This window comes from Hoplias malabaricus, chromosome Y (assembly GCF_029633855.1).
Source record: "Hoplias malabaricus isolate fHopMal1 chromosome Y, fHopMal1.hap1, whole genome shotgun sequence".
In the NCBI taxonomy this organism is placed as follows: Eukaryota; Metazoa; Chordata; class Actinopteri; order Characiformes; family Erythrinidae; genus Hoplias; species Hoplias malabaricus.
In genome coordinates this window covers 4,099,970-4,123,057 of record NC_089820.1, presented here as the reverse complement: position 1 = coordinate 4,123,057, position 23,088 = coordinate 4,099,970, and the positions used below count along the sequence as shown (strand labels likewise).

Genomic DNA, 23,088 nt, shown 5'->3' with positions numbered 1-23,088 from the left:
AATCTCCGTCCCAGTCTCAGGTCTCTTGCAGACTCCAACAGCTTTTCTTCCAGAATGGTCCTGTATTTGGCCCCATCCATCTTCCCATCAATTTTGACCATCTTCCCTGTCCCTGCAGATGAAAAGCAGGCCCAAACCATGATGCTGCCACCACCATGTTTGACAGTGGGGTTGGTGTGTTCAGGGTGATGAGCTGTGTTGCTTTTACGCCAAACATATCGTTTTGCATTGTGGCCAAACAGTTCGATTTTGGTTTCATCTGACCAGAGCACCTTCTTCCACATGTTTGGTGTGTCTCCCAGGAGGGTTGTGGCAAACTTTAAACGAGACTTTTTATGAATATCTTTGAGAAATGGCTCTCTTTTTGCCACTCTTCCAAGGCCAGATTTGTGTAGTGTATGACTGATTGTTGTCCTATGGACAGACTCCCCTACCTCAGCTGTAGATCTCTGCAGTTCTTTCAGAGTGATCATGGGCCTCTTGGCTGCATCTCTGATCAGTCTTCTCCTTGTTTGAGATGAAAGTTTAGAGGGACGGCCTGGTCTCAGTAGATTTGCAGTGGTTTGACACGCCTTCCATTTCAATATGATTGCTTGCACAGTGCTTCTTGGGATGTTTAAAGCTTGGGAAATCTTTTTGTATCCAAATCCGGCTTTACACTTCTCCACAACAGTATCTTGGACCTGCCTGTTGTGTTCCTTGGTCATCATGATGCTCTCTTCACTTTGAACAGAACCCTAAGACTATCACAGAGCAGGTGCATTTATACGGAGCCTTGATTACACACAGGTGGGTTCTATTTATCATCATCAGTCATTTGGGACAACACTGGATCATTCTGAGATCCTCACTGAACTTCTGGAGTGAGTTTGCTGCACTGAAAGTAAAGGGGCCGAATAATATTGCATGCCCCACTTTTCAGTTTTTTATTTGTTAAAAAAGTTCACGATTGTGTCCCACTTGTTGTTGATTCTTCACAAAAAATTATATCTTTATGTTTGAAGCCTGAAATGTGACAAAAGGTTGAAAAGTTCAAGGGGGCCGAATACTTTCGTAAGGCACTGTATGTGAGGAGTTTGGTGTATTCTCCCCATCTCCACGTGGGTTTACTCCGGTTTCTCTTCACAGTCCAAAAACACACATTGGTCGGTGGACGGTGGATTGGCGACTCTAATGTCCGGACCCACCGCAACCCTGAACAGGATAAGCGTTTACAGACAATACATGAATGAATAACCTATATTTCCAAAGGGTTGAACACAATGGTTGTTATAGGTAGTTTGTCTTTTTCACATGTTCTAATCAAATCTTTTGCTCTTCTGCTCGGAAGACATTACAACAGATGTTGGAACATAGCTGTGAGAATTTGTTTATCAAGCCATAAGGTCATTAGTGAGGACAAGGTCTAAAACTGAGTTCTGCCACTTCACTTCTTCCCATATTCTTTGGATGATTCTGCTTTATTCCCCACTTTATAAACAATGCAGGAATAATAAACAAGAAGCTCAGTTCCTTTTCTGTTTTCCTATATGTGAGAAACAGGAATCTAATTTGCTGTCACATGCAATATTTTACCCTTAATGACCCCCAAGTAAACACAACCTTCATGTGACAGACTGTGTGTGCATCAGCAAGACACATTAGCCACTTCCTTTTGGTATTTTAGCTTAGCTGCAGCACGTGCCGTAACCCAAGTCATGTATGACTCATGATATTTGGCCCACATCCGGCCCACCCCACCCTTGCCAGTGTTTTAACTGAACGGCAAGTGTCAGATGTGAGACAGACTTGGCACAAATGTGTCTGCTATTAGGCTAAAGGGATATGGAGCCCACTATCTTTGGACTGTGAAGTAGTGAAACTATGTTCCTTGTTGTAAGAAAGCAGCATTCAATACCTCTGAGATCAGTTGGAGTGGTGTTTGTGATCCAAAACTAATCATTCAGCATCAGCACCTGGCCTCTCTAATGTTTTCATTGCTGAGTGCCTGAAATACTTACATCAAGTGTAAAGACTTCCCATGGTAATACAATATATTACTGCAGCCAAGTTGAACAAACTACATATTAATGATCTTTACATTAAAAGCAGATATCCAAATAATTAGCAATATAGAGTACTTCAGTTACATATTCCTCATTTTATGGAATTGTTTTTTATTAGTCATTTATTTTTTAGCTTACAGTTTGGATTATGTATGTTATTTTTACAAAGATTGCATTTTTGCTCCTGAATTTACCTAAATAATTTGTTCATTGATATTGCTCAACTCCTTAGAGAGATGATTTATTAATGAATTTACTCTGTTTTCTTTAGTTTTCTTTTTATTGATTTCATTTTGTTTTTTCAGATGGGAGTGCCATATTTAAAGGCTGTTTCAGGAGGCCAGAAAACATCTCTGTAGCACTTCCCATTGGAGCTGTAATTCAGAATATGTCCGTGGATAAGTGTGTGGACATGTGCACAGAGAAGGTTTGTCAGTGTTTGTGTACATTTGCTTGCATCTGTGATGGGATTGAAATTTTTTTAATGTATTTATGTTATAAGCAGTCAAAGAAGTTAATATACATAAAATGAAATTGGCATGTGTGGAATGGGAAATTGTGGATAACTAGGATTGTGGGTTCCAACCCTGCCGTGGATTACTGTCTGTGTGGAGTGCTCCCTGTGTGAGTTTCTTATAGGTGCTAAAGTTCCGCCCCACAATCCAAAAGCACATGCTGGAAGGTGGATTGTCTGTGTACAAGTGTCTATAAGTGTAATTGTCTGAGTGAATAGGAGATGCCCTGCGATAAATTGGTGCCCTGTCCAGCGTGTGTTCCTACATTTAGCCCAATGATTCTGAGAAGGCTACAGACCCGCTGTAACCCTGAACAGGATGAGGCCATTACAGATATTGTACATCATATATATTTTGAGTTGGTAATGAAAAAAATAATAATAATTGTATACTGAGCAGTAAATAGTAGCAGTTGTTCTAGTCCACATTTTATTTAGCTTTTATATTAAATGTCTTATTCTCAATCTTTAAAGAAGACAATGTTACATGTTGCTTATGGGTTTACTGCAGCGTCCAAAATATAGAAAAATGAATGTAATGAGACTTGTGTATTTTCTTGCTGTATTCTTTTACAGGAGTTTTCTCTGGCAGTGCTGTCTGGTGATAAATGCTACTGTGGCTTCCCAACAACGCTCTTCACTCTTCATGAGCCAGAGGAAGAGGAGCTGTGCCTTCATCGTTGTGCTGGAGAGGACTTTGAGAGCTGTGGCAATGATGAATATTTTGTGGTCTACCAGACCCAAGTTCAAGGTAATTATCATGATTTAAATCTAGACTATAATGTTTGCTTTAACAAGAAACGTACTAATATCACTACACTCTGAATATTTCTTTCTTTATTAATTAATGAATATATAAATACATATTTTTGACTGATTTCAAATCTGGTTCTAGTTCTTTTAGTAGCAAAAGTGCCAGCATGAAAAAAAAGAAAAAAAAAAAAGAAAAAAACACTTGTGTATTATAATAACATTAACACTAAAAGCGCGAAAGGTAAGATTTTTTCCATAATGCAAAGATCCCCCCGCAGCCCTGCTGTGAAGTGTTAAGCGGGGGATGGGGTGGGGAGCAACAGGCTGCGCTCTGTGCTTCAGATGAGAGTTGGAGTTGGCCATGCAGAACTGGTCTGCTGGTTTAAAAAAGAAAAACATGCACACGACAGCTAAAATACAAACAGAGCCCAAACACTAAAACATGTCATATAGACTTTCTCTCATCCTAAGCTGGTATTTGGCAGGAGATAATCTCTTGCAATAATATGGTGCAAATGCATGGTGGGTGACTGGCAGGATATATGCACATTTGTGAATACTCGTTTACTCAATGACAACCAAATACCGGACTCTGCAGAGTTCAATAAGAAAGGAAACATTTTCACCAACAAAGGGCAGATAAATCAACCAATAAATCAAGATACATAATAAGCTAATTCTAAAATAAACTATAGCCAAAAAGCAAATACTCTGACTAACATCTCTCTCTCTCTCTCTCTCTCTCTCTCTCTCTCTCTCTCTCTAAATAGACTTACTAAACACTCATCCAAAGAGCTGCTATTTTGTCATTAATTAGATTTTTTTTTTTTTTTGATTCACTGTGGCTTCAAGCTCAGTGAAATATGCTAAATACTACACTTCCAGCATTCATCAGAAGCTACAATTTTGTTATTTGTTAGATAATTTATTTACAATATTGACTTATTGACTTGTCCAGGTTTTTTTTAAACCCAAAACTCTACAAAATCACACATAAATGCAACAATTTTTCCTCATAAATATATTGATATATTGTATCAAGTTCAAGATAATGCTCAAAATAAAGTGGAAAATCAAATAACAGGCTGATCCAACTTCAGTGGAAATTTCTCAAGGCAAGTTAACATGAGTCTCAGTAGTGTGTGCGGCCTCCACGTGCCGTATCACCTCCCTGCAACGCCTGGGCATGCTCCTGATATGGCAGCGGAGATCCCAGACATGGATTAAAGTATCAGTCAACTCCTGGAAAGTCTGCGGTGCAAACTGGCATTGGTGGATGGTAAGAGACATGATGTCCCAGATGTGCTCAATTGGATTCATGTCTGGAAAACAGGGCCAGTCCATAACATTAGTGTCTTCATCATGCAGGAACTGCTGACACGCTTCAGCCAAGAGGCCTAGCATTGTCATGCATCAGAAGGAACCCAGGGCCCACTGCACCAGCATATGGTCTGACAATGGGTCTGAAGTTCTCATCCCAGTATGTAATGGCAGTCAGGGTACCTCTGGCTAGCACATGGAGGATTGTGCGGCCCTCCAAAGAAATGCCTCCCCACACCATTACTGACCCACTGCCAAACCGGTCATGCTGGAGGATTTTGCAGGCAGCAGAACGTTCTCCACGGTGTCTCCAGACTCTGTCACATCTGTCATGTGCTCGGTGTGAACCTGCTCTCATCCGTGAAGAGCACTGGGTGCCAGTGGCGAATCTGCCAACCTTGGTGTTCTCTGGCAAATGCCACTTGCCCTGCATGGTGTTGGGCTGTAAGCACAAGCCCCACTTGTGGACATGGGGCCCTTATGGAGTCTGTTTCTGACAGTTTGCGCAGAAACATGGATATTATTGGCCTACTGAAGGTCATTTTGCAGGGCTCTGGCACTGCTCCTCCTGTTCTGCCTTGCACAAAGGGGGAGGTAGCACTCTTACGCCCCCCTCCACGCCTATATATATATATAGGCATGGAGGGGGCCGTAAGAGTGCTACAACATAGATAGATAGATAGATAGATAGATAGATAGATAGATAGATCTTTATTGTCACATACAAAGTTATACAAGTACAACATTGTAGCGAAATTAGCTTCCGTCTGTAACAGACGCGACCGCAGCAGGTTACCCGCGCCATCGTATATATATCACATTTTCAAACAGATTTAAATACATATATCTACATCTATATCTTTCTATCTCTGATATGTGCAAAAGTGTAAATGCGTGTTGCAATAAGAAAAGAAAAAAAATGCACCAAAGTAGGGCAGAGGAATTTACCCATAACCCTAGATCAAAATTACAAAGAAAAATGTAAACTTAAATATGAAATTGTAATAAAAAGGTATACATATGGCTATTTAGCTTTGTCTTTTTTTCTCTCTCTGATAATTCATGTGTCCTTCTCTGCTTTGCCTCAATTACATAAGAAAGGCTAGCTAATAGTCCACTAATGGGCTGCAAGAGGTGGGGTCTTGTCCTCAGGGTCTGAAAAATTCAGCTTTTCTAGTGTTAATGAAATAGATTCATTTTTTTTTATTTTAAAGAACTACATTAGAAGTCCAAGCTCATAAAATCCAGACAAATATAATGTGCATGACCTTCAAGCCCTCAGATGGCACTGCATGAAAAATCATTATGCTACTGTGATAAATATAGCCACATAGGTTTGGGAATTCTTTGGAAAACCGTTCATCAACAAACCTGCATGCAAAGTACAAGCCACACATCAACTCTGTGTAGTATTGTTCTGTGGGCCCAAGCTCTTTCGTCAGATGAGTCCAGATTTTAGCTTGTTTTCAGGAAATGTTCTCACTACCAAAGACAAAATGGACCATCCAGACTTTTATCGGCAATGGATGAGAAAGCTGAATCTATTTTGGTATGGAGGACGCACCAGTACACGTGCAATATGTAACTTGCATATGTGTGCATCAACAGTTGCTGTGGAGGTCTATATTGTGATTTTAGGGAGACATACACTGCTACATTTGACAGCTCGCTTAAAGTTCAGAGAAGTAAGATGTTGCATTTTATAGAATATTCCAACATTTCTGGAAACAGCCTTTGAAGGTTTAAAGGGATTAAAGGATTAGTGTCATTCAAAATCTTTTCACTTCCCTTTCCAAAAAGCATGACAACATCAAACACATGATGTCCACTGCATTTTTCAGACTTCCTTTTTCATGCTTCAGAAAACACATATTCCGAAACATAAGCGTCATTTTGTTCCAACATAGAGCACAAATATTTTGGTTCTCACGCATGTTTGATGATTATGACATTGTTAAAAGTACACTGTATGTGCTAATACCTCATATTGTCATTGATTTCTGCTACTTCCATTTTGGACACAGATTTAACTGTATCATGCGTTAGTACCTCACCTCAGTAATTTATGACTGAATGTTACTAAATCCCTACTAAAATGTTCCAACATATAATGTACAGCCTTCCAATAAGAACCTGAAATCAACGTCATAGCATAGAAACCTAGCTTGCAGAATCAAGATGAATTGTTTTTTTTTGCCTGCCTTATTCTCCCACAAGAGCTAAATCACTGTGTTGGTAAATCTTACATATCAATTAGCATGGATTTACAGAAAATTTACCACCAGCGTATGGGAGCTCGTTTAGTGAACATAAATACATTATAAATATATGGGTACTATATTATGAATATCTTCTCATTTTCATAGTATATGTACTAATTTTGGGGATTTTTTGAGGGTCAGGGAAGCTCTAAGTACTCATTATCACTCTCGATGGGGTGTCTTTGCAAGTCTTTGTGTACTTTCTTCTTTATAGTACTACTAGTGCAGGGGTCGGCAACCTTTACCACTCAAAGAGCCATTTGGACCCGTTTCACACAGTAAAGAAAACACTGGGAGCCACAAAATCCTTTTGAAATTTTACATGAAATAACACTGCATATAACAGGTTTTTTTTGTCTTTGTGCTATGTATAAACAAACTATACTGTGTTACATTTATGAAATTAATGAACGAATGCAGAAAAATGAAATAACATTTGTGCATGCAACAAAACATTTTTAACTCCGAAAAAAAGACGTTGGGTTGACGGTTAAGTAAAATACTCAATGTCTATTTGAGACAAAAACGCCGAACTTAAATTATCCACTGGCAGCAAACAAAAATGCTGTCCTCTCTCTGCGTGCCGTCATCCTTTTACTGGCGCCGTGCAGTCAGCTGTCAAAAAGTTCAAGAGACCGCACACTGGCGGGTGTCGCACGTTGGAAGTTGTAATGTGCATTAAGAGCGACAAAATATTTTAAATATTAAAATATTTTAGATGTTTAGATCGCCATAATCTTCATAGAATTAAATTTTAAAAAGTGAACGAACTAAAATAAAATACATTTTAATTAAATACTCAGTAATTATTTTCAAAAGCTGAGCCGCATCAGAGGGGTCAAAGAGCCGTATGCAGCTCTGGAACCACGGGTTGCCGACCCCTGTACTAGTGCATCACTCCCTACCCTGGCAGCCAAGACCCACTTCCTCATTTTTCATATATCCACAACAGGAGTCCTCCCAGGACTACAAACAGTCCTTTTAACAGCCTTTAGAAGAACAACTCAGTCGCCTAAAAACAGACACCCAGAAAAATCGCCAGGGCCTGACAAAATAGTGGATATTATGACAGACAAAACAACAGTAAATGTGTGTCCATACATGGATGAGTGTTTCTACAAACACTCTCTACATAATCCAGACCTCACTGTCATAACTCAGTATTTTTCCACCTTTTGTATTTAAAAAGTATTATTGTTAAACAGAGAGCTTGACATTGTTGGCAGCCTAAAGTGACTACATGTTACATTACCAGAAATAGATACCTGAGTTGTTTTTTTTAACATTACTCTAGAAATAATGATATTCATTACAGATTCTTTTAATTGCTTTTCACCAAGGTTATACAGTGTCAGAAATGTTTGCTTATTTCTTTTTCTTGTCATTCTTTCCTGTGATCAACATCTTTTAAACACTTCATTTACATATTCCTCATATCCCCAGACAATCGATGTATGGACCGGCGGTTTCTGCCCACACGTACTAAACAGCTGACGGCTCTAGCTAGCTTCCCTGGTGCTGGAAATACTTGGGCTCGCCACCTTATAGAGCTAGCCACTGGATACTACACAGGGAGCTACTACTTTGATGGTTCACTATACAACAAAGGTGAGCTTGAAGGGCATTTTCTCTGTGCTGAGGGTATGGTTGTAATAATAGTGGAATGATTTTAATTCAGTATGAATCTACATTGTGTGTAGCTTTTACAATCTGATGTAAAACTGTCTGACAAAATGTGTGGGGTGAATTTCATTAAGTGTGAATAATGTACATAGTTTGACGCTTGTTTTATTAATATTTTTACAGTTTAAAGTAGAGAAAAAGGTGCAATAATTTTTTTACTTTCTTTCTGGGGTCTGTTAACTGCTGCAGCTCCTGAGATACACAGATCCTTTATCTCAAATCAGTTCATTGTGAAATCTTACATTATATTACCCAAAAAGGCCCACTCCGTTATCTGTTTGTTTTACACAGGTTTTAAAGGGGAGCGAGACCACTGGCGCAGTGGAAGAACTATCTGTATAAAAACCCACGAAAGTGGCAAGAAAGAGATTGAAGCCTTTGATTCCAGCATCCTCATGATCCGCAACCCTTACAAAGCCCTCATGGCCGAATTTAACCGCAAGTATGGTGGACATATTGGATTTGCCTCGCAGGCACACTGGAAGGGGAAAGGTGAGAGTTTTCTTAGCTTATATAATTTCTGTAGTAAAGGATTGCCAAAAGAACTGGAAACATTGGAGCAACTGATTACCTATTTAATGAGTAAGGACATCTTGCCCAATGGAAGTGTGTTTTAGCTTGGTTTAAGGATCTCCAATACTTTTGGGATCAAATTGGGTGGTATTTGTGACCCAGAACTGCTGCAACATCCAACATCAGTACCTGCCCTCATTAAATTTTTCATGGTTGAATGCAGTCAAATCCTCACAGCCATATTTCTTGTATAAATCATAGAAGCATACAGATTGTTATTGCCGCACAGTTGGGAAAGACTAACTATTAATATCCTTGAATTCACAAGAAATGATTTATGAGCTAGTTTATACAACATTTTGGTTATAAAGACTGGTCATGGTTTAACAAAAAACACTATGCAAAATGCCTGCCTTAACCATCACACTCTACCCTCAAACCACACTGAGTCGTAACTGGAGTGCTCAAAAATCTGTGAATCTTTTCAAGATTTTTCAGTAGCACTGCAAAAATATGACTTAATATCATCAAATTGTCACACAATACGCAAAACAAGATTAAGAGAATATTAAGAGAACATTTTTAAATGTTAAAAATCTTTCAAACACCACTGTTAGTGATTTTGAAGAGAGTCGAATATGGGGTTTGTCATTTTCTTAGAATTCCAGACAGTTACAAGCATCTTCAGAACTAATGGCAATAGACATATTTTCAGCATTTGCTTCTCCTTTCTATTTTAAAATGTTGAAAATAAATTTTGTTTCTGTCTTAATGTGGGTCTGGAAATCTGGCCTAGCAGTTCTGGACAATGAGGAATTGTTTCATAATATGTCAGTTCAACCTGGGTTTTTAAAACTATAAGGGGTGACAAAAAATCTACATTTTTTTGGCCAATTCATCAATGCTCATATCTTTCAAAATTGCCTCTTTTTAAAATAAAATAAAAAGATAAGACAAAAGCGTATTTTTTGTCTCTTTAGCAAAGAGGAACTGTGATTACATATCATTGCTCACTAAGGGGAACAGACAAGCAAGATAGTTGCTGAGCACAAAAAAGTACAGAATTAAAACAGCACTGTCTCAACTTAAACGATATTCTTGCAGTTTATGTAACAGCACTTTAACACCAGCATATGTTTCAGAGTGAGTTTAGATATTTCCTAATGTGTCATTGATCAGTTTATTCAGAAATGCTTATCAGTTGTTTCAATATAGCTTTTCACCTGCTGATGTTCCAGAAGTAGATGTTTTATACAGTTTTTAAGGTTTTGAACATTAGGTTTTAAATTCTGGCATGCTGTGTGCAAGCATTTGTAAACGAGACCCAAAAGAACCATAGTTTTGGTGTTGGGAAAGCTTGTATGTGCAGAAAATGTAAGCATTTTAGAAACATGTTTATTTACTAAATATTTTATGAATACAACATAAATTGTGTTTATTGTATAGTTCACAACTGACGGATGTTGTGTTAATTGTGTTTAGAGTTTTGAAAATGTGACTACAAATTCGACAGAGTAATGTTAGCGATAGTAAAAAATGGTTGGTAGGTGGATTGAGTACTCAAACGCGTCCATAAGTGTGAGAGAATGAGGGAATGTGTCTTTCCGTGCGATGGACTGGTGCCCCCTCCAGGGTGCATTCTCTCCCAACCCTCAGTGATTCCGGGTACTGGATAAGCAGTTACAGACAATGAATATATGAATGAATTTTAAATTCTTGATTTAAACTTTTTTTTATATGGAGCTTGTTAAATCCTGATATGTTGTAAAACTGGGCAGTTCTTATCTCATTGGAAAACTTTTCTTGTAACTTCTGTTATTTCCTCAAATGTCACACATCTTAAACGAAAACACAATACCCTTATTCTGAGATGTTTTATCGAAAGAAAGGTTAATTGCATCATACAGAAGCCCTCAAGAGACCTTTTGTTGTGCAACAAAAAGGTCAGTGGCTTTTAATAACTATATAAAAATATATATTTTTATTTTAGTAATGCTCTCCCTAGGAAAATCACAAATATGTGTTATGTTATACAATTGTTTAGAAAATAATATTTGAAAAATATAATCACAGTATATAGTCAAGGTAGTCTGTGCCATATATACAGTGGAGGAAATAATTATTTGATCCCTTGCTGATTTTGTAAGTTTGCCCACTGACAAGTATATGAACAGTATATGAACAATGAAACTACATTGTATAAAATATATACATTTATATGCATTTTGCAGAGAGAAATAAGTATTTGATCCCCTACATTAAAGACAACTGTCTTAAATTGTCACCTTTATAAAATTAATACCTGTCCACAGAATCATTTAATCAGTCAGACTCTAACCTCTCCAACATGGGCAAGACCAAAGAGCTTTCTAAGGATGTCAGGGACAAGATCATAGATCTGCACAAGGTTGGAATGGACTACAAAACCGTAAGTAAGATGCTGGGTGAGAAGGAGACAACTGTTGGTGTCATTGTAAGAAAATAGAAGAAATACAAAATGACTGTCAATCCACCTCAACCTGGGGCTCCATGAAAAACCTCACCTCGTGGGGTATCCTTGATCATAAGGAAGGTGAAAAATCAGCCTAAAACTACACGGGGGGAACTTGTTAATGATCTTAAGGCAGCTGTCACCAAGAAAACCATTGGTATGCCGTAATGGATTAAAATCCTGCAGTTGCCCGCAAGGTCCCCCTGCTGAAGAAGGCACATGTGCAGACCCGTATGAAGTTTGCCAATGAATACCTGGATGATTCTGAGAGTGATTGGGAGAAGATGCTGTGGTCAGATGAGACAAAAATTGAGCTCTTTGGCATTAACTCAACACGCCATGTTTGGAGGAAGAGAAATCCTGACTATGACCAAAAGAACACCATCCCCATCAAGCATGGAGGTGGAAACATTATGTTTTGTGGGTGTTACTCTGCTATTGGCACAGGACTACTTCACTGCATCAATGGGAGAATGGATGGAGCCATGTACTGTAAAATCCTGAGTGACAACTTCCTTCCCTCCGCCAGGGCATTAAAAATGTGTCGTGGTGGGGTCTTCCAGGACAACAATGACCCAAAACATACAGCCAAGGATGGTCATGGAGTGGCCTAGCCAGTCTACAGACCTTAATCCCTTAGAAAACTTATGGAGGGAGCTGAAGGTCCAAGTTGCCAAGCAACAGCCTCAAAATCTTAATGATTTAGAGATGATCTGCAAAGAGGAGTGGACCAAAATTCCTTCTGACACATGTGCAAACCTCATTATCAACTACAAAAAATGTCTGACTGCTGTAACAAGGGTTTTGCCACGAAGTATTAAGTCTTGTTTTCTAGAGGGATCAAATACTTATTTCTCTCTGTAAAATGCAAATAATTAAATATATTATACAACGTATATAGTTTATTCAACGTAATTTTCTGGATTTTATTTTATTTTATATATACATATATATCATCGATTATCCTTGCCATAAATCCAGATGTCTAAGAACAGTTCCTCCTTGTTAATACCTTGTGCAATTAAACTTCTTTAAGTGTATGTTGAAGTTCTTTACAATGTAAATTGCTATCATTTTCATAACTTCCTTCTTAAGTGGATGGGAGGAATTAGTTTTCTTTGTTTCATAAGACTGTTATCTTTCTAACAGTACAAGTTTAAGTAATTTGCTCACTTTATTTTCACTTTATACACTACCTTCTGAGAAATCCCCACACCATAGTCAATTCTGTAGACTTCTGTCTGATGTAATGGCATTTTTCACCTTTCACATCGCATAAATAAAACATGTCTCTATCTCTCTCTTACTTACTCTTCTCACATTCGCTCCTCAGCTGTTTTGGACCCTTTATACCAGGGGTCATGAATAACTGTCCAGAAGTAAACTCAAAAACTTTAATAAGAAGGGAACAATTACTGGTTGAAATTCTCATAACGCTGAACATGGATTCTGTTTACAGATAAAGTCCTGTCCTTCAGCAATAAAGTCCCATCCTCCAGTCAGATTGCTGGTTATGGAAATGCAATAAAGTCATTTGCAACTACAAAATTCATTAGGGAATTTATTTTAAATATGCATTTAGTTTTTTTTTTTCAAAATCATTGTTTTATTTGTAAATTTTACTTGAAATGAGAAAAATACAGTATTTGTTGTTTATAATTATTCATACATTTGTTGAAATATATTAAAATGTAACTGAAAGTGTAATTTGATTTTACATTCAGTTAACTACATAAAACAATGCTTTAACTATGAGGCTATTTTAATGTACAAAATATGGCACTGATTAGAATGCAAGTTACACATTATGTTCCTGGCATTGGCTTGAGAAAAATTCTCTAACTGGAGCATATTGAATTTTAACTACTTTCCCAGCTTTATACCCTTCATCACATCCATGTTAACAAGCATTCAGAGTAGAACTGCATTAGGAGATTCATACGTTCACAGCCCTACCTTAATCTTGTGTCTTATAACCAAAACTCTGGCTATCCCCTGGTCTTTTTTCTGGCCTGGGAGGTGGGACATGGCTTGCTTTGTGGCTTTAACAAGCCCCCTCTTCTCGTTTTCTGGGAGCTTTATTGGAGCATTTGCCAGAATAAAGTTGCCACAGTTCAGAGTCTTTGCTCAAATACATTTTTGGCTGAATTTGTGTTTTGGTCAAATCTTCCCAAATTAATACCTTTAAGAGTAGTTAGATAAAATGATGATAAAGACATTTCATTATCAAATATTGAATATTACGGGAATCACTTCACTAGCACCAAAGAAGGCTGTGTTCGTGATCTGTGATTACTCAATCCAGTTCAGTTCAAGTATAGCTTAGTTCAAGCCTGTGCTTCAATCATTTGACATAATGTGTATTATGCAACATTATCATAAAATTAGAATATCATGAAAAAGTTGATTTATTTCAGTAATTCCATTCAAAAGGTGAAATGTGTATATTATACTCATTCATTACACACAGACTGATATATTTCAAGTGTTTATTTCTTTTAATTTGATGATTATAATGAAATAACTAATTTTCAATAACTAATGAAAACCCCAAATTCATTATCTCAGAAAATTAGAATATTACTTAAGACCAGTACAAAAGGATTTTTAGAAACGCTGGCCAACTGAAAAGTATGAACATGTACAGCACTCAATACTTAGTTGGGGCTCCTTTTGCCTGAATTACTGCAGCAATGTGGCGTGGCATGGAGTCGATCAGTCTGTGGCACTGCTCAGGTGTTATGAGAACACAGGTTGCTCTGACAGTGGCCTTCAGCTCTTCTGCATTGTTGAGTCTGGCGTATTGAATCTTTCTCTTCACAATACCCCATAGATTTTCTATGGGGTTAAAGTCAGACGAGTTTGCTGGCCAATTAAGAACAGGGATACCATGGTCCTTAAACCAGGTACTGGTAGCTTTGGCACTGTGTGCAGGTGCCAAGTCCTGTTGGAAAATTAAATCTCCATAAAGTTGGTTAGCAGCAGGAAGCATGAAGTGCTTTAAAACTTTTCCTGGTAGACGGCTGCCTTGACCTTGGACCCCAGAAAACACAATTGACCAACACCAGCAGATGACATGGCACCCCAAACCATCACTAACTGTGGAAACCTTACACTGGACCTCAAGCAACGTGGATTCTGTGTCTCTCCTCTCTTCCTCCAGACTCTGGGACCTTGATTTCCAAAGGAAATGCAAAATTTACTTTCATCAAAGAACATAACTTTGGACCACTCAGCAGCAGTCCAGTCCTTTTTGGAGCAAGGCGCTTCTGATGCTGTCTCTTGTTCAAGAGTGGCTTGACACAAGCTGCAGTCCAGTCTTTGTGAATCTCTTCCACATTTTTGAATGGGTTTTGTTTCACAATCCTCTCCAGCGTGTGGTTATCCCTATTGCGTGTACACTTTTTTTCTAGCTCATCCTTTTCTTCCCTTCGCCTCTCTATTAATGTGTTTGGGCACAGCTCTATGAACAGCCAGCCTCTTTAGCAATGACCTTTTGTGTCTTGCTCTGCTTGTGTAAGGTGTCAATGGTCATCTTTTGGACAACTGTCAAGTCAGCAGTCGTCCCCATGATTGTGTAGCCTACAGAACTAGACTGAGAGACAATTTAAAGACCTTTGCAGGTGTTTTGAGTTAATAAGCTGAGTAGAGTGTGGCACCATGTGTCTTCAATATTGAACCTTTTCACAATATTCAAATTTTCTGAGATACTGAATTTGGGGTTTTCGTTAGTTATAATCATCAAATAAAAAAAAAATAAACACTTGAAATATATCAGTCTATGTGTAATGAATGAGTATAATATACAAGTTTCACATTCTGAATGGAATTACTGAAATAAATCAACTATTCTAAGTTTATGAACAGCACCTGTACATGTTAACAGATGCTGTAAAAATGTATATGTAATATGTTGTGATGTTTTAATGCTTAATGTATTCCCAATATGTTAAATTCAAAAGGTAAATATAAATGGTGTGCTCAAATGTGCTTTAAAAAAATGTGCTATCGAAACCTTTTACCCTTCAGGTTTCAGTGATGCACTCTCTCTCTCTCTTTATTTCCTGAACTGCAGAGTGGCCAGAGTTTGTGAAGAACTATGCCCCGTGGTGGGCCTCCCACACTCTGGACTGGTTGAGATATGGGAAAAGGGTTCACGTGGTGCACTTTGAGGAGCTGAAAACAGATCTGTTCTCTCAGCTGAAGAGCATGGTGCTGTTCCTGGGGCTGGAGGTGTCTGAGGACCGGTTGCTGTGTGTTGTGGGACAAAAGGATGGCAACTTCAAGCGCTCTGGTCTCAGGAAGCTGGAGTATGACCCTTACACACAAGAAATGAGAGCCACAATTGATGGCCTCATACGAACTGTGGATGCCACGCTAAAATGGAGGAACCTGTCAGGGGTCCCGGACGAATACAGGCCTAGATGATACAAAAACTTGCTTTTCTCACATTCTCATATTGTCCTTATTAATTTGGCTTACACTCTGAAACTAGGGTGGTATAAGCCAGCAAGTTTTTGTTATCAAGCAGGAAAAGTTAAGCCCAAATCCCAGACTGTCCACCAGAACCATCGCTGAGCTCTTCTTCTGTTGGACGGGATTGATTTATCACTTAAAGGAGTTTAAAATAATATTTCCCCAACAAAAAGGTGCATAGAATATTTATGAAAATTATTTATTATTTTTGCCATTTCTTCTATCCAATGCTATTCACATGATTATAATTCCTGAACTATCCAGTTTATGCTTCATAGAGTGCGTGCCTCCCATGTCAACAGCTGTTTCTTTATGTGAAGAAGAACATTACATTATGGCTACTTGAGTAATCTAGGTGAATACCAGATGTTACAAAACAAACACAGAGTATGTTATATTTCAACGTGCCTGTGTGTCAACGGAAGGATGAGGCTTTTTGTGTTGCTTTTAACTCATTATACCATTATCATATGTGTTTTGATTACCAGCCTTTCTTAGAATACAGTGTTGGAGGATTATATACTTTCACACGTTTTAGCTCTGTTTGTTTTATTCTCACCCTCATCCTGATGACTTGTTAAAATGCCATGACTCAGTTCTCTTGTATTTTTGCGTGGGTCTTCTTGACAAAAAAGAGGACCTAGTGACTCTTGAAGAAAAAAAATGAAACCAGCAGTTCTCTTTTTGGACTTCCTTTGCTTTCTCCTCTTCAGCTTTTTGGTTCCTCGTCAGTGCTTTTATATACAGAGATGCACAAATGACAGGTTCATAATAGACACATAATGTGCTGATTCAAGGAAGACAATCTCTCATAGTGTTGCATAAATACACTCTTATTAAAACTACAAACACTCCAAATTTGAGTTGGATTAAAATCACTCAACAGATATTATTACCAGATTATAAACACTACACAAACACAAAATTTAGATTCATACGGGATACCCCTTACTCCATTATTTTTCTCAGACTTGAAATAAATAGATTATATTAAAATATTAATTTATTATTAACCAGCCAAAGTAAACATAACCCAATGTTTACTGTATATGTATGGAACAATGTATATTTGTTCTAGTGTGACATATGCTATATAAAAACAAGAAGAATATTTGAATTCCAAACAAGTAAAATTACCTAAAAGTTTATTGAAACCTTCCAGTAGTTTTCTGGAATAACACTAAAATAAAACTACAATGCAAACCGTCTATCTTCCCCTTTTCCCCTTAAATGCAAAATCTTGTTATTTAATTATTTTTGCAAAATGGTCTAATCACAGTGCACATGAACCAAGCATTTAGAACTAAGACCGACAGTTTAATATTTAGCTGTTTACCTTTTTTTTTCCCAGAATTTTTTTTTTTAAGTATGCGATGACTAATACTGTATATTTTTTAAGGCATAAGCAAAGAAAGAAAGATATAGTTCAAGAGTCTATATTCTCTACAAGAAATTATAAGAAGCTTTATTATACAAATGCTGCTGATGTCACGGAGCTCAAAAACCCAGCTTTGTGTTTCATCTTTCTCTCTCAGAAGGAAAAGAACAGCCCAAACGAAAAAAGCTTGGACTGTTGAAATGAACCGTTTTACAGGACCATTTTGAGTGAACACTGTACCCATGGATGACTATAGACAATATTGTGAAACACCTCTGTGGGTGTTTATTGCTGAAATCTGGAATTAAGTCTACACCATTTTTCCATTTCAACCCAGTGACTCACAGTGATTAAATGTTGGAAGTTCAAACCCAAAGGTCAGAAAAAAAGCTCCATGGATGACAAAAGACTGGATCAACAAAAACACTGTGGACTGATCACTGTTTCAGGCCATTGGGAAGTTAGTAGATTGTAAATTGTAAAAAAAAGTGCTTATCTTTATTTGGAGTACACCAGAGAACAAACTCATCCATCTTACTGACAGCTATTTATTATACTGCATTATATTGTATTATTATGTATGCTGTATTCCATTTGCTTTCCCCTTCTGGCAGTGTCCTCATCCCACTCGTTTCAAGTTAATGTTATGGCAATTTAATCTTTTAGTTATTGTCTCTAGCATAAATTTTTAGCAGTTGTTTCCACAAGCGATTTGCTTTAAACATTATTATGTTGTCCATGTTTTTTGATACTGCTTACAATGTCAGTTTCATGATTTGTTTTTCAGCCTGGTCTCAGAACAAAATCAGAATTCTGTGACAAGAGAAATGGGATTTAGAAACAGCACCAACAATGGACATGCGATCTATGGTTATTCTTAAATGGCTACAGATCAAGTTGTGCTTGTACAAGTATTATGACTCTTTTTCCTGGTCCTTTTGTCACATACATACTAATTCAGAGAGACTTTATATTTCTTTATTTTGTTTAATGTCAGTTAGGCTGTGGTGGAGGGTGCTTTGAATGAATAATTATTATGCTGTTATGAGATGGAAGAGCAATACCATATATGGTCGCTGTCCAGTGAAATAGCAGCTTTACAGGAGAAGGAGAAAATCTTCTTATATTGTGAAAGTTAATGTAAATTATTTCATCCCAATCATTTTATATTGGCCTACAATGTGAAGGACAGCTGCTGCGTTCAAATGAATTAGTAAATTAAAATTTGACAAAAATGGAGAATCATGTTTTTCATTGGACAGTGACAATATGCTCCATGTACACTTCGTAATCTACTGATTTCCGTCAATCAGAGCTTTTCTTCAATAGCACTCACTGAGTGCAGTCCTTTCACAATATGTTCCTGTGAAGTTCTCCTAAGGAGTTATAATATGGCCTGTTTATAGGGCTTTTCTCCTTATATGAACTCCTGAAAGTGTGTGTGTGTGTAAGTGTGTGTGTGTGTGTGTGTTTTATACATGCATATTTTAGAAGTCTGCTACCAGATCTAAGCATGAGTTTCACACTTACAGTTACACATTATGCAGCTCTACTCTAATTGTATAATTGTGGGTTAACAATTTGGTTTTAAAACACCACAGAAGAACTGGTGCCTATATGGCTAATTTTAACTACATTTATTGCCTAACCTTAAGTTGGTGGGGCAAAAGCATTACAAACTATTACATCCTAAAGCCCAATTTATACTTTTGTGTCGACCTTACGTGTAGGCAACACATTGACACCCTACGCTGTTATGTTCCCTGCTTGTTTTCAGTGAGAAGCATTGGTTGCGTGCGTGCATCATGGGTCCACTAAATCAAGATCGGGGGATGTGGGGCAGCGAAATGTTGAGCCGAGATTAACGTTTTGCAAATTAATCTGGCCAAAACGATGGTTCTATCCAATCAGAAGATAGCTGGTGTTTGCCTGATAGGTGCAAACACTCACACGTGATTTAATTGATCGATGCAGGGAACACCTCTGTTTATGCCCACATGCGGCCAGTTGTAGAGGTCAGATGCGTTCAACTGTATCAATGCACTGGAACAGTGTAAATGCAGTGTAAGCCATAGCCTGACACGTACCACTCCAGAAATGAAATTATGCGTTGCGTCGACGCAGACCGCAAGGACTGTGATTGGTCAGTAGTCGGATGGACATTGTTTATGCAGAACCGAAGTGCAGGAACATGAACTCCTCTCCTCAACACAGAGACACAGCATTTTTTCCTCAGACATGGTCTGGGTGTCAGGGAAGAATAAAAATTTTGCGCAAAGTAAAGAATACGGAGGTCACTGGAGAAAAAACAAAAGAAAACTCATAACTGTAACTGTATTAGTTACTTTCCTGGCATCTCAGGTAAACTATGCTCTGTTCCAATCAACAATCTCCTCCCTAAATAGTGCACTTTAAAGATTTATAAGTAATTCTACCACACCACTACATTGTGTAATATATAGTGTAGAGGAAGATGTTTGAGATTCAGCCACTAGTGGTGTGGTGTTGTAATTTCAGAGCGACGCAGACAGCAACGCAGAAGTATACACCCTCGCAACAGCGTAGGCTCTGTGTCGAGTCAATGCAGAAGTATAAATCGGCCTTAAACATGCCTTGGCTAGACCTGTGCCTGAGCTTCAGTTATGAGCTATAGTCACTCCTGTTTTCCTAAAAAAAATTATCCACCACCACGTCTGGGGAATTAAACTGAATATATAAGGTTCCATTGAACAGTTCCATTGAAAACAATGGAGTTTTCTAGATTGCCAGTAATCATCTACCACCAAAAGGTGAACAAATTTTTTTCAAAGTACCAGATTATCACTGTATGTCATGTTCTTTTGATGCCTTTGAATACATTGTCACATAATGATGTCAATGATACAGCGTTTACATTTAGTACTGGATCGGTGGGGATCTGACCTTCAATTTCATGCCTGAGCTGAGCAGACCTCTATTGTGTGTTCATCATTTATATTTGTCCATAGACTGCTTTTGTGCTTCACCAAGTAACTTAAACTCCATAATCACAAAATGTGTGTGTGTGTGTGTGTGTGTGTGAAAGAGACAAGAGCAGACCAGGTGTGTGTATGGTACTGTAATAACCTAGATTATCTCAACTTGAATATTTAACAATTATTACTTTTATTCACCTGGTAAAGGCAACGTTCACTGCCCTCATATTTGGCTGTTAAAATTATACTGTTAAAAGTAATGTATTATTGTTATTGGGTTTTTTTTTTTTTTTGATAACTTTTTTATTTCCCTTTTATGTACCAACCACACATTTTTTTCATATATTAGAATTAGGTTGCCAACAGTTTTCACGCAATAATTCAAAAGCACCTAAAGGAAAGACTAATGTATTTCACTTATATAATTTGTGAAGTTAAGATGTACGGCACTAGACAGATTTATTTCATAGCAACACATTGCAAAGTCTTGCTTAAATAAAACATAAAGCTTAGAGAAAAGATGGTACGTACTTCCAGTGGATGTATATATACATACATTTCTACGTACATTATATATGACTTTTTTTTTTCGAAAACCTGCAGTGACAGCTTCGACTGTTCTAAGAAGGTTTAGACTGGATTTCGTAACATTTCGGTGTGGGTCTGCTGGCAATCAGTTAAGACTTTATTAAGGTCAGGCTCCAATGCTCTGGGGTGTTAAACCTCTCCAGTTGATACTTGGCATTGAACATGTTAATCTCAAACTTGTATTCAGCTGCTTCAGAGCATCAGTTGGACTTCCAAGTCCACAATGCGTGCACCGTAACATATTTGGAGTCATTAAATATAAAGGTTGTCAACGAAGCTTTGATCATGTAGTGTATGTATATATACAGACACATATATTTTTGTATCTCGTTTAATAATGTATTTGTAAGCTGGGAAAGAAAGATGAGAAGTTTCACTTCTATTTTTTGACACAGGCTCCAAACTGGAGCAGTTCAGTGATTTCTGTGTAGAACTGATCTAGTCTCAGTCTGAATGTATTTTGTATGGAATGAATGTATTTTTATCAAAGAAAAACAGAAAGATTTTAGAAGGCAATGCTATGTGTATTTGTTGTTTCACTGTGCAGCATGTTACCCAGAGATGATGAGAGAGCTGGCAGATTATCCCCGTCCCTCACCCCCCCCCCCCCCCCCCCCCCCCAAAATAAATATATGACATTTTTATACATGACCCAGATACGCTCAGGATGTCCCCATTTAATAAAGAGTTCCAAATGCATTCAAATTGTTATTGGTCTCTCAATTCTATTTATTTATTTATTTATGTTTTTTATAGAGGCATGTGTGTTATATACAAGGGTGGGAAAAGTGTATTTCACTTTTTGGTCAAACTATTTAACACCGTACACTACACAGAGTTAAATTCAAAAGTAATGTGAGCTGATTGTCTGAAGCATTTGGAGCTAAATTTGTAAAGCTTTAAAAACACACTTAGAATTCATTTTGAAAAATCTAAAGAAAGTATTTCTTTTTTTTTCAATATCAGATAAAACTAAACAAAACAAAAACCTCCTACAGAAAGTTACACAGTAACCTCAACCTAGATGCGACACATGTCATGTGTTTTGTGTAATATCCTTTTTTTGAGAGTTTCTCTCCATCTCCACATCCTTTCAAACCCATGACATGTAGCTGTTCTCTCAGTGGAACAATGGGCAGAAACATCTGTGGATTCTTTCCGATGTGAACCAAGAGCTTAATTTCCCTCTGATTGATTCAAAGTAGTTTGCATATACTCTTCAGTTTTCATAATCTCATCGTCTACCAACAATGATTTTCTTTCAGTTCATATTTTTCCAAATTTCTAAACATATTTACAATGGATAATACTTTTGCTGTAATGTTTTGAGTTTTTGCTACTGAAATCTATCGGTTAGTTTCACGTGAATACTATGACAAGGAAAGCATGGAAGGATACATGTGTGTGCTTTGGTTTACTGAAATCCTTAGTAAATGCACAAAAACATATTAAGGAATTAAGCGAAAAACAACACTTGACAACAAGCAAAACAAAGCTAGGCAATATCTACAAAAAAAAAAAAGAAAATGGAACTTTGATTCTAATGTAAGCAGGGAACAAAAAGATGTGGTAGAGATAAGGGACGAGCATAAACATGGGCCATAGACAGTACCCAGGTGCAGGGAATGTCTGGGCAGGGCAGGAGGTAGTGTATGGGGAAGAGTAGGGGATCAACAAACAGGAATAATCAAGGAACACAGACCAATCTGATAAATTGCCACAATACCTGGAGAATGTACAATAAAGTGAACAACACAAATTTTGTTGATGCTACTGTCAAACAATGCAATTGTTTGACACACTACTCCTGAGCCCTCATTTATTAACTACATTTCACCACGGTGCAGCAAAAAAGAAACTAACACGCTAGCTTTGCAAGAGTGAGGAACTGAAGTCTGAACCATGTACACAGTAATAAAGAAACTTAACATAAATATAAATACCAAAGCCACATGACACATGAAGATTTCTGAGTTTCTCAACAGCTGCTGTTGCATTCATTCTTATTCAATATCGTTTGGTCAACTTGTCCATGGAGTTGGCCCTTATCAGCGTGAAGGCACTGGTTCCATCCCCAGTGATGACACAGCTATCAAAGTCCAGTAGAGACCA

General features: G+C 37.7%; 1 protein-coding gene across 2 annotated transcripts in view; it reads left to right on the top strand.

Moving 5' to 3' along the window:
- LOC136678356 (sialate:O-sulfotransferase 2-like) overlaps positions 1-16,475 on the top strand; it is a 97,371-nt gene extending 80,896 nt beyond the window's left edge. For both annotated transcript variants that reach the window (XM_066656387.1, XM_066656388.1), the window contains 5 exons: positions 2,351-2,472; positions 3,136-3,310; positions 8,337-8,501; positions 8,868-9,068; positions 15,656-16,475. In XM_066656387.1, the coding sequence (XP_066512484.1) occupies positions 2,351-2,472; positions 3,136-3,310; positions 8,337-8,501; positions 8,868-9,068; positions 15,656-16,008 (1,016 nt within the window). In that variant the 3' untranslated portion in view covers positions 16,009-16,475. The remainder of the gene's footprint in view (positions 1-2,350; positions 2,473-3,135; positions 3,311-8,336; positions 8,502-8,867; positions 9,069-15,655) is intronic.
- The last annotated feature ends 6,613 nt before the right edge of the window (positions 16,476-23,088 follow it).